Below are 11514 nucleotides of genomic sequence, written 5' to 3' on the forward strand. Positions count from 1 at the left end.
TGTATGTCATGTGTGCATGGCAAATGCAATGTATCTCAGAGATGAACTAGTGTACTCACACTCTTAGACTACTCAATTTCACTGTCTCATACTTTCCACTCGGCATGCTCAATCACTCGACACACTCAGTCACTCAGTATAGAACAGGGCAGATCCAGCCTAAACATAACAATCGCTAGCAACTGCGCTCACTTGAGGTGTACAGACTTCGGAGGGACTCCTTCAGCCCAAGTGCCAAATTTCACACGTACAACTCACGTGCTGCACGGGCAACTCACGTGCTATAGTATCAATATCTGAATTTGTACTAGAATCCGTACCCCGAATCGTAAAATTTACATCTCAAAGGATCCGACCTTTAGATACAAACCCGTGTCGGATACCCACACCCATGTCCGAGCAACTTAAGTTTTGATTTCCATTAGAATCCTTGGATGTAAAGGTTATATTTTTTAGATTTTATCTATATACATGAACACTACACCGCAGTGAAATTTTTACACCGGAAATAATTTAATTTAACATGTTATAGCAGGTTATTTACCATTTACTCTAGGTTACTCTTCTGTCGTTCTTTTCTTCTTGCTGTTTGCTTATTGCCTAATTGGTGTTAAAGTTTATATCTTTTTGATAAGTTTATAACAACTTATCTTATACCATGGAATTGCTGAAATTTTTTTTATTTAAAATTTTGGTTCATTCGTACCCTTTGCGATAATGTATGCTTCGTCCACTACTTTTGCCTTAATTAGGGTTAGATCCCTATTGGCATTGTGATTGAGAGCTCAAGTTTGCAGTGATATTGTAATTGATGTTTTCTACTGTTGTGAATGTGACATAATTTCGTTTGTTCAGTTACCTGTTTACCTATTATATTCATTGGGTTGATTTGCTTGAATTTTCCTTTACATTCGAATTATACAAAATCAAAGATAAAGAGTATATGAGTAACTGAAACATACAAACATAAGATGTTAATCGTTCATGCAAACTTAATTTATTACTTATTCCTAAGCAATTTTTGGATAAAGATACACTCTCGTCTAACCTTCCTTTTTATTTGTCCTCCCCCCTCTTTTTTATAACTATTAAACTAGAAAATAAGAACATATTAAAACACATTGATAAATACTGTAAAATGCGTGCATATAAGTTAAACTCCAATCTTGAAGTCTAAGTCTGAACAACTATATGAATGTAAGAGTAAAAGGTCATAAGCATTACTTTGAAATTGAAAAAGGAGGTTTAAATAAATATATAAAAACAATAAAACGGGGAAAGAATTGAAATTAAACATGAATAAAAACATGAAGAGGCTAGGCCATAGAGGTCTGAGCTCATTCTTAAGACTTATGCCCGAGAAATGCTTATCGGAGGCTCAAACTTCTTATTATTTATGGATTACAATCACTTATTAGTAAAGTAGATGAATAACCATTTGTGAAACAATCTTAACCAAAATAATAATTCATTTTGTTAAACATTGAGGGACAAATCAGAATGAATTGCGACAACAAAATATCTTAATATTGATAAAGCGTAGGAGGCATGCAAGGTGTAATTAGCACTTCAACATCTGTCTTCTTAGGTAAAGTTATACCCATGCCTTGTTTCATATCCAAAGTCTCGTTAGTCGTAGTTACAAAATTGAAATCCTAGATCAAATGAGCAATTGAAAGGTGTTCCACGTGCAATGAGTAATTCATCACGGGACAAGCTCGTCTCCCTGAACCAAACGGGATCAACTCATAGTGCTGCCCGCGATAGTCAATTGCGGCATGAGTCGTCAAGAATCTCTCTGGATCGAATGTATCAGGATGTAGCCATATTTGAGGACCTCGTTGTAATTTCATAATATTTGAGTAGTTGATCATGCCCAACTATGCCTTATAAAAAGGACAAAGCGATCGCTGTAAGTATATTTCGGTTAACAAGTCCGGAGTCGAATTCCATAGGGAATTAACCTATCGATCACAACTATTGGATTCACAGAAATTCACGTATTCAATCTTCAGAGATATTTGAGTAACAAATTGGGTGTTTATTATTACATAATAAAAATCCAGTAATTAAGAACTAGCTATAAACTGGTTGTAAGCAAGAATGAGAAAGGTCTAAGGTTCTGATTTCCCCTCTAGTCTGAATCTTTTCCGCTATGTTTGCTATAAATTTGCCTAAGTCTTCTCTATCGATCATGAGCACTCTGACTGTCGTAACTCTCTCCCGAATAATACAACAATATTCTAGACATATTCTCTCGAATTACGCTAGCTGGCCTTAGTTACAGCTCACTTAGATCGCACCCAAGGTTTCGTTATCCCGAATCCCACCTTTAAACCCTTCATATTGATCCCTCATATACGTCAGGAGTGATGTTGTTCAACAACTACCTAAATATACACCCTCTCCCAAGTAATGCATACTAAATAGGCACAGCCGATTGAGGGCCCTTCAATCAACAACAATCAATATATAGTTGAACAAACAGAGAAAATATTAAGGCAAATCTATATTGACATATCAGAAATTCATCCTCCAAGAGGTTCCATCAAAACCCCAGATTAAGAGTTTAGCTACGCATAATCGTTTTAAAATAATAACAGTAGAATTTATCATTAATAATCAAAACAAGAGGAAGAAAGGTAAAACTCTATGCCGAATCTTCCGCCTTGCGTCTTGCCCCTTCTTGCCTTCAATAATCCTTCGAAGACCTTGATACCTTCTTTTTGGGCAAGCTGGTCTTCTTATAGTTAAAGGGATTTGCCCCCGAACTTACGAATTTACCCCTAGAAATAACGTTCCTCGAAGTGACGAGCACAGCCGTGCTTGGACTACGCATATTGCATTCTTTTCTGCCTGACGAGCGCGGCCGTGCTTGGCCCGCGCTCACGGAGTTCAGTTGTCTTCCATTTTTTCTTCTTCTTTCCCGCACAATCACCTCCGATTGGCCTTCCTTGCTCCAAAATAACTCCAAACACTATTTAATGTCCTCATCATCAAGACTTGCACCTACAACGCACAAAATTCATAATTAGAGCCACTTGTTGTCATTTAACCTTCATATAGCAATAAAGTATTGCTAAGTTGTGGCGTAAATGGTCGCTAAACTATATGAATATAGCCTATTATCAACACTCCATACTTAAACCATTGCTCGTCCCCGAGCAATCAACCATACTCTACAGAGATTTCTTCACTAAGCAACTTCTCTAACTCATCACACCAAGAACATATCACAAGGATTGAGTCTAGTAGTGTAACATTTTTGCCTCAAGAGTTGACTCTTTCATGCCGCGCAATATTCCTAACTTACTCACTTACTCTACACAAAGGTCAAGATGTACCTTTCCTTCATGAATCAAGTGTCCTCACATCGCAAACGAGAGTAGTTCCACAAGCAATAATATTCAGAACAATTAGGAACTCAAATAGACAAAATTCACTCACTCTCAGAAAGAACATTCATATTCCACAAAAATGCACCATAGGCTTGCCCGTAGTGTATTACTTTACTAATCGAGCTCATTCAGTCTAGGATCAAGTATGACTTTATTTGGTTGTAATATAGGTTAAGGGACATACATTTGGATATAAGAGTGACTACACCTCCCTAAGCACTTTAGTACATACACTTTCATATTCAGAACCCCACACTTATGTCGAACCATGACTCCACCTTTACATCAATTAACTCCCTACTTCTTTATTCACTGTGAGCACGTGATTTTTTCTCTATAAGAATTACTCCCATAAATACAAGAAAAATAATTTTTTCCAATTTTATAGGATTTTGTGGAAATTTGTGCTAATTATGTGCATTTTTCTGTACATGTATATTTTTATTAAAAACCATGAAAAGCCAAAAAAATACATTGCATTCGCATTTAAGATTTAATTTCGCATTTTTGGATTAATTAGTAATTTAGTTGTTTTACAAAAGTAAAAATCACAAAATAGCTCATGTTGCATTTTTTTTTACCTTTTAATTTCTAGATTATTGATTTTTCTCTTTTAATTAAGTAACTTTTTTATTTTTTATTTTTTATTTAGATAATTTAGGATTTTACTTTAGGATTTCATTAATTAAAAAAAGAGAGAAAAGAAAAACAAAGAGGAAAAAGCGGATTTTTAAAAAACAGGGGGGGAGGGGAACTTGAATAAATCCTTTCCACTTAACCCCTAGCCCAATTCCCCTCCAATCCTCTACCCAGGCCCAATAGCCACTAAACCCTCCTAGCCCCATCGGTCCGACCCGACCCGTTCCCAAAAATTAACAAAACAAAAGAAACAACTGATAGAACCCTAAATCCTAAAGACCCAACACGCCTACTGTTCTTCTTCTCCAAAACCACCGAATCCACTCCCAAAGATTGCCAAAATTCAGGCGAGTAAGCCCCAATCTCGCCTCACGCGTTCCCCCTCTCTCCTCGTCACCATATTTGTAACGGTTTCTGATAGATTCTCTCATCCCCATCCCCTTCTCACGTGATGGAAGCCTCTAGAAGGAAAATGCTGGATGAATGGGGAGCGTGGGATCGATTTGGATTAATCCCAGCCCCTCATTCATCAGGTGTTTGCCTGATAACCAGAGGATTGTGTGGAGAGATTTGAAGAGGAAGATTTTGGAGAGGATTTGAGAGGAATTTTCGGAAGAAAGTTAAGGTTCTAGAAATATTCTTATTCTACTCTACTGTCTCTCTTCATCCTGAGTTTAATTCCAGTTAAAAAAAATATAAAAACATGTTCAATATTCTGTGATTTCACTGTTGTTTTGGTTACTGTCCACAAGCTTCAAAATATATAGATTCCGTCTCTTCTTCCAATTCGGATTTTGATTAAAATGGAATTCGATTGAGAGATAGTGGAATTCGTTGTTGCTCGAGGCATCGATTTGTGGCTGTTGTTTTTCTATGTCGTTTTCGGTGTTGAGGCTAGTTCAATTTTCATTCCAGGTTCACTTCTGTTCCTCTTTTTATTTCTGTTGTGAAGTGAGCCATGGACGGACTGTAAAACGAATTTAGTTAAAATAGTAGATGAGGCTTGTGTGGTTATTTTTGATTTTATTTACCGTTCTGCTTTTAACTTCTTCCATGATTTCATATGTTGGTTAATAAATGTTCAGTTGATTCTCTGATCTTAAAATTCATTTAAACATGTAGTTGCGTGTGCTCATCCGCCTCATCTATCACTGATCGACCGTAGTTTAGTTTTGAGAATGTTTGAGAGTTGGTTTCTAAATGGTCTGAAGGTTGACTCTGCTTGGTGTTCTTTTATCATAAGCTATCAGAGTTGGTTTGTTGTTACTAGTTGAATAAGTTTGAATGACTCATGTATTTTTGAAGTTTCATGCCTATTTCTGTACTAGCTGCCAGTCAGTCAAGTTTCTCGTAGTTTTCGTTCATGCCTTAATACTAAGAATGTACAAAATATCTTGACGCTTGGATTCAATAAGTTGAATTAGCCATCTATTTTCCCATATTTCCAGCGATCTGTTTTCACCCTTGGCTAAGGTTGGCACCATTATATATTTACTCTACTGGAATTGGAATGCATGTCTTGTTGTTTACTGAAGTCAGTTTGGTCATTTCTTTTTGTAATACCAAATAGATGGATTATTTCAAAACGAGTTGTATAGTATGCCAAGCCTTTGTATCCATTTGTTCCCTTTCTTGCTTCTTTCAAACATGATTTAGCTGTGTCAGGCTATTTGAAGTTCTAGTGTCCGTTAGAGTGTTTGCATTTGGCAGCTGTGATTGTGATAATCTTGGTCCTTAGATTTTGGTTTAAAACAGAGGTTAAGTTAAAGTTGTCATGTGAAATAGGTATGTGCAGAACTGCATCCATTTTTTTTCTCTTTCACTTGAATATCGTTCTTGCGTTTGGTCTTAAAATAACTGAATCATCTTCCCTTGAAGTTTCATAGTTTTCTGTTGCATACTCACCGATACTCGGACGTGAACTGAGCCTTGAATGATTCCTTGACTGCTTCTAGTTTGAGTTCTTAATTTACAACTAAGTTTTGTTCATTCTAATGGTAGATAGTTGCCTCATCGATTTGAGCTTCACTTCTAGAGTTAACAGTTAAATCGTTCTTAAGAAGTTAAATATTTTGTAGTTTTCCCCTTTCAGTTTCTTCTTATCCCATTGGCAGTAGTATTTTGATATAAGTGTTTATCTTACATAGTTAGATTTGTTTGGCAATGAGAAGTAGGCTATCAATAAACATCTTTTCAGCCTTCTTTGACAATTGATTTCTTAGTTTAATTGTTGTTGCCGATACATGTTGTTGTTTTTTTGGGCAATTTTCCATTTCTTTGTTTATTCAGTGACAAGATGTGTTTTACGTGCAATGTGTTTGTGAAAAGTTACGTTTTGCTTATAATGAAGTACACCATATATATTGATTATCCAATCCCTGCAACAATAATGTCTTATCAATAATTTTCAAACTTTTGCCCTTAATCTCAAACAAGCTTAGGAAATAACAACTTATGAATGTTCGTAGAAAAATCTTTGGGGCCGTTTAAAATAATATTGTGATTATGTATACATTCGCGTAATATAATTATGATTTTTTTAATCTAATTCGGAGTATGCGTTCGCGCAACTTTGAACAAACTTTCTTAATAATAAAGTGGTTATTTCATATGGTTCGAGGTGCGCCATCCGCAATTTAATCATACATGACCCTCGTATTAATCTTATAACCTATATGTGAAAAAAGAGAATGTTCGTAGATGCCTTAGGCGCACTTAATATATCATTGTGATTGTGGATACGTTCGTGTGACATGATTACGATTTCTAAAAAAACAAAACCGGAGTATGCGTTCGTGCAACTTTGGCCAAACTTTTCCTAATAATAATAAAGCATTATTAATTGTGGACACGTTCATGTGACCTAATTTTTGACGCACCAAACAAATGGGTACACGTACGCGTGACCCGTTTCAAGATAATTTTAATTAAAAGAGGCAAATACACATAGGTTTTGAAAATGAGTAATTAGACAATTTAATAAGCCAAGTATGATCAAAGCGACCATGCTAGAACCACATAACTCGGGAATGCCTAACACCTTCTCCCGGGTTAACAGGATTCCTTACTCGGATTTCTATGTTCGTAGACCGTAAATAAGAGTCAAATTTCCTCGATTCGGGATTTTAAACCGGTGACTTGGGACACCATAATTATCCCAAGTGACTAGAACCACTCTAAATTTTAAGTAAATAATCCCGTTTCGATTGTCACGTAAATTGGAAAACTCCATTATACCCCTTTCAGGGGTAGTAAAAAGGAGGTATGACAGCTCTAGCGACTCTGCTGGGGATCAAACCCAGAATCTCTGGTTTAGGGTTCAACAATTCGAGCTTGTTAATATGATTTTTACTTGACTTTATATTCTTGAACCTTTTGTGCTAAATGCCATCTGTATACTGCTTTAATATTGTTTAAATTGTATATAACTGTCTTCTTACGCCACCCCTCTGAGTCTTCTGAAAATGGTGCACACGTTCCCGTGACACACTTTTTCTATAGAAATTATACCAAATAGAACGAGGTTGGGCTAGCAACAAGGCCGGGTAGACTTTAGTGCTCCCGGTACGTTGGCCCCTCTTCGGTGCCAGTTGTCCGCTCGGGTAACCCAAGTCTAAACCAAAACCCCAGGATTTAAACCTAGAAAAATACAGCTTCATGCTGGATCCCTAGCAAGAGCATTTGTTTGTATCATGTGCATTTGACTTAGGGGACTCAACAAAGCGGTTGGGTCTGTCTAGGACAGGTGTGCCCAAAATAACAGACCATCGTGATGCATTCTTTGTGCTATGGGAACATTTATTTGTTTCAGCTTTCATGCTGACCGACTAGGGAAAATAAAGAAAAAAGAAAAACCCAGAGTGATGTAGGGAAGGAAATAAAGCCTGGTTCTAAAGAAAAACCCCGGTATCTGAAAATATCCCGAAACTCTGCCAAAATCTTTCAAAAAAAGAGAGTTATTTCAAAAGAGTCAAACACTATGTCCTTTTCAAATGTGTCAAAGCTGACAGAACTACACATGTTTGGTTCTCACCGGATATGGGATACGTAGGCAACCCACATAAGGTTTGGCCTCATTTTTACAAATAATAAATAAAGGGTGTTTCAGGACTTTGGTCAAAATAATAAGCCGACCCAACATCGATTGTATTTTAAATAATTGCTTACAGGAAAAGCCTTAGATTATATTTCAATTGTCGAAAGGCTATTTTTGGGAGGGACAGGCAAGTCTGTTTAAAAGGTGTCTTTTTCAACTAAATACTTACCCCCTGGTCTCAAAATTTGTTTGGAATTGTGAAGAGGCCATGTTTGCAAAAACGATCATTTTTTCCTAAAGTAGCAATGAAAGGGGTCTTTTTCCGTTGATTTTATTTAGAAAACTTGTTTTGCAAAAGAGTCCACAAGAGTCAACCCTAACCTCAACCCTCCACAGGTACAAATGAATACTGTCCAGGAATCATCGCAATCTATCATAGAACGGGCTCGGTTGCAGCTTCGCATGTGTTGGGATGATTTAGATGAAGATGGCCGAGGTTGGGTGAAAGAACAGTTGGGCTCTCTGATAGACATCATGCACATCAAACCCTGGGAGGATTTAATCGAAGCCTTGGTAGCCTTTTGGGATCCCGTCCACAATGTGTTCCGTTTTTCGGATTTTGAGCTCACCCCCACTTTAGAAGAAATAGCCGGGTATATTGATTTTGGCCGAGAGTTAAGAAAGCAGCAACTCATATTCCCCAGGGCTCCCTCGGTGCACAAGTTCTTCGGTCTTCTGAATATCAGCAAACAAATGAACAAGGCCCACGTGAGCAACGGGTGTTGTTCTTTCTACTTCATGTATTACAAGTTTGGGCACTCAACAGGGTTTGAAACACATGAAAAGGGGTTGAATAACAGACAAGACAAGAGCATATGGCAAATTCATCATTGGTTTGCTTTCATCGTGGCATTTCTAGGGGTCATGGTCTTTCCGAATGAGGAGTGCACTATAGACGTTTGTATGGCCAGAATCACACAGGTACTCGTCGACAAAAAAGATCAAACATTTGTCCCATTAGTTCTGGCGGACATTTACCAGGCATTAAACTTGTGCAAATCTAGGGCTCAATTTTTCGAAGGTTGTCAGGTTCTTCTTCAAAAGTGGATGATCGAATACATTCGCCATCATCGTAAGTTCATGAGATATGCTTTGGAAGGGAACAATTTTATCAAAAAGTATGAGGAAAGGGTGGAAGACTACAAACCGGCAGAAGGGTTTGAAGCTTGGGTTTCCTATTTGATAAAATTGAGAGCAAATCAAATTGAATGGACCATAGGATGGCTTCCAGTAACAGAAGTCATATACATGACCGCTTCAAATGGCTATTTGATGATGATGGGAGTGAGAAGTATACAACCATATGCACCACAAAAAGTTATGAGACAACAGGGAAGATATCAGGTGATACCCGAAGAGGCAGATCTAAGCACCCAAGTCATCGAATTACACCCAAAAGCAACACTACCCAAGGCTTTAGTTCAAAGGGACTGGAATGGCTGTCGATATCTAAAAAATGACACCCAGGTACCAGACTCATCTAAGGGCGAAGTTGATCCCAATTATGCTGCTTGGTTTGAAAGAACTTTTTATGTGAACAATGAGCCGGAGCCCGAGCCCGAACCCAAGAGGCCCGCCAAAAGGCCTCATGTTTAAGCCTTCGATGACAAAATTCATGAAAGATTAGCTTGGGAGAAAAGGAAAAGAAATACCAAGCCAGCATTCACGCTTTGCGAGAAGAGTTGAGAAATGTTACCTTCAACAATGATCTACAGGCGCAAGAGGCCGAGGGTGAAAAGAAAAAGTTAGCCAAAGAAAATGAGGCCCTTCGAGCACAGATTCGGGAAATGAAAATAATAGCTGAAAATCCCGCCAGAAGTGCAAAAGATGAAAAGCTTATAAAGAACCTTAGGTAGAAGGTGAGTGAGTATGGTTTCGATTTGAACAAGGCAAAGGGCGAATTAGCAAGGGTTCAAACAAAGTTGGCTAAAAATGCAGAGGAACGAGAGCGCTTGGTTAAACAGTTAAAAGAGAAATATGACAATGAGGTTGTGGGGTTGAAGAAAAGGGTCACCATCTTTGAGAACAAAATGATCAAGTAGGCAAAAGACTTTAAGGCAGAAAGGGAACACTGTTACGCAGCAATGGCACAGTTAGAAAGAGATCTGCAATAATATCAAGAACAGAATCATATATCTGAACAAACTTTGGAAGCTAGGGCCCAACATATTGGGCGTTTGTTGCAAGAAAAGGGCGTCATAAGAGAAAGGGTCAGAAGGATCGCCGACTACATCACAATGAAATGCAGTAAGTGTAAGGACATGACTAGATCCATGTTCTTTGCCACTGTGATGACCTTTTTCCGCCAGATAATGGAAGATCTCTACCACCTCCAAAGGGATTTAGCGCGTAGGCCCGTGGCGAGACCGAATGATGTCTCGCAGGCCCCAAGAGCATTTGAGGCATTGATGTATTCATGACGCAAGCAACTGATCAAACGCATAATAGAAACGGTTAATTGCTTAGGTACATTCATGCCCCAAATATGCGGTTGCCTATATGTTAAGCTCTAATCGCTAACAAGTTTGTTGTTGACTCAGTACAGGAAGGTGATTAGTTTGTTTGGCAACTCACCCACACAACACCAGGTCCAAAAACAAGTCGATCATGGCTAACCAGGAACTTGATGCGAGTGTCATCGATCCGTCGAGAGAGGTAGAAGAGTCTGAGGTTAATTTGATGAAAGAAGAGATGTATAAGCTGAAACAGTAGATGGCCGAAATGTACCAGACATGGGCAAAAGGGCAACCACCACCAGCTTACCCGCCAACCCTGCCTTCATCCCGCAATTGGCTCAGTCTCATGAACCTCCTGCTACCGATTCATCCCTGAGCTTTCCCATTTACCACCACTACCAGAGCACCACCTCCCAAACACCACCAGCTCCACCACCCAAACCAGTTCCATACCCTTCTCCACCAGCTACTCCTATCTTCGTGGCACCCCCACCTGCTACACTGCATAGATCCTCCAGCGAGCCCTTATTTCAAGCCCATGATAACCAATATCACCCCCCAGAGCCCACTTTCAAAGCTCCAAAACCCTATTCCTACACTCCTCGTTTTGACCTCCCCGTGGAAACTGAGAAGCCACCTAAAAATACCGAGCAGGACGAGATGTTCAAGAAAGTTAAAAGCCTGGAATAGTCATTCAGAAACATGCAGGGGTTGGGAGGTCAGGTAAGTGTGGCTTACAAAGATCTATGTTTATTTCCAGATGTTCAATTGACGGCAGGGTTTAAGATGCCCAAGTTTGATTTGTATGATGGGCACGGAGACCTATTGGCGCACCTGAGAGGTTTCTGTAGCAAAATGAGGGGAACTGGCGGGAAAGATGAGTTACTAATGGCATATTTCAGTCAAAGTCTGAGTGGTTCGGCAC

At 38.7% G+C, this 11514-nt stretch overlaps 1 protein-coding gene across 1 annotated transcript; it reads left to right on the plus strand.

Moving 5' to 3' along the window:
• The first annotated feature begins 10865 nt into the window (after positions 1-10865).
• Positions 10866-11279, plus strand: LOC138890329 (leucine-rich repeat extensin-like protein 4). Its single transcript, XM_070173709.1, has one exon. The coding sequence runs from the start codon at positions 10866-10868 to the stop codon at positions 11277-11279; it is 414 nt and encodes a 137-aa protein (XP_070029810.1).
• The last annotated feature ends 235 nt before the right edge of the window (positions 11280-11514 follow it).

The sequence above is a fragment of the Nicotiana sylvestris genome, chromosome 1 (assembly GCF_000393655.2).
Source record: "Nicotiana sylvestris chromosome 1, ASM39365v2, whole genome shotgun sequence".
NCBI lineage: Eukaryota > Viridiplantae > Streptophyta > Magnoliopsida > Solanales > Solanaceae > Nicotiana > Nicotiana sylvestris.

Coding starts and splice junctions, on each gene's coding strand:
- LOC138890329 (XM_070173709.1), top strand. CDS start 10,866: ATGGGCAAAAGGGCAACCACCACCAGCTTACCCGCCAACCCTGCCTTC.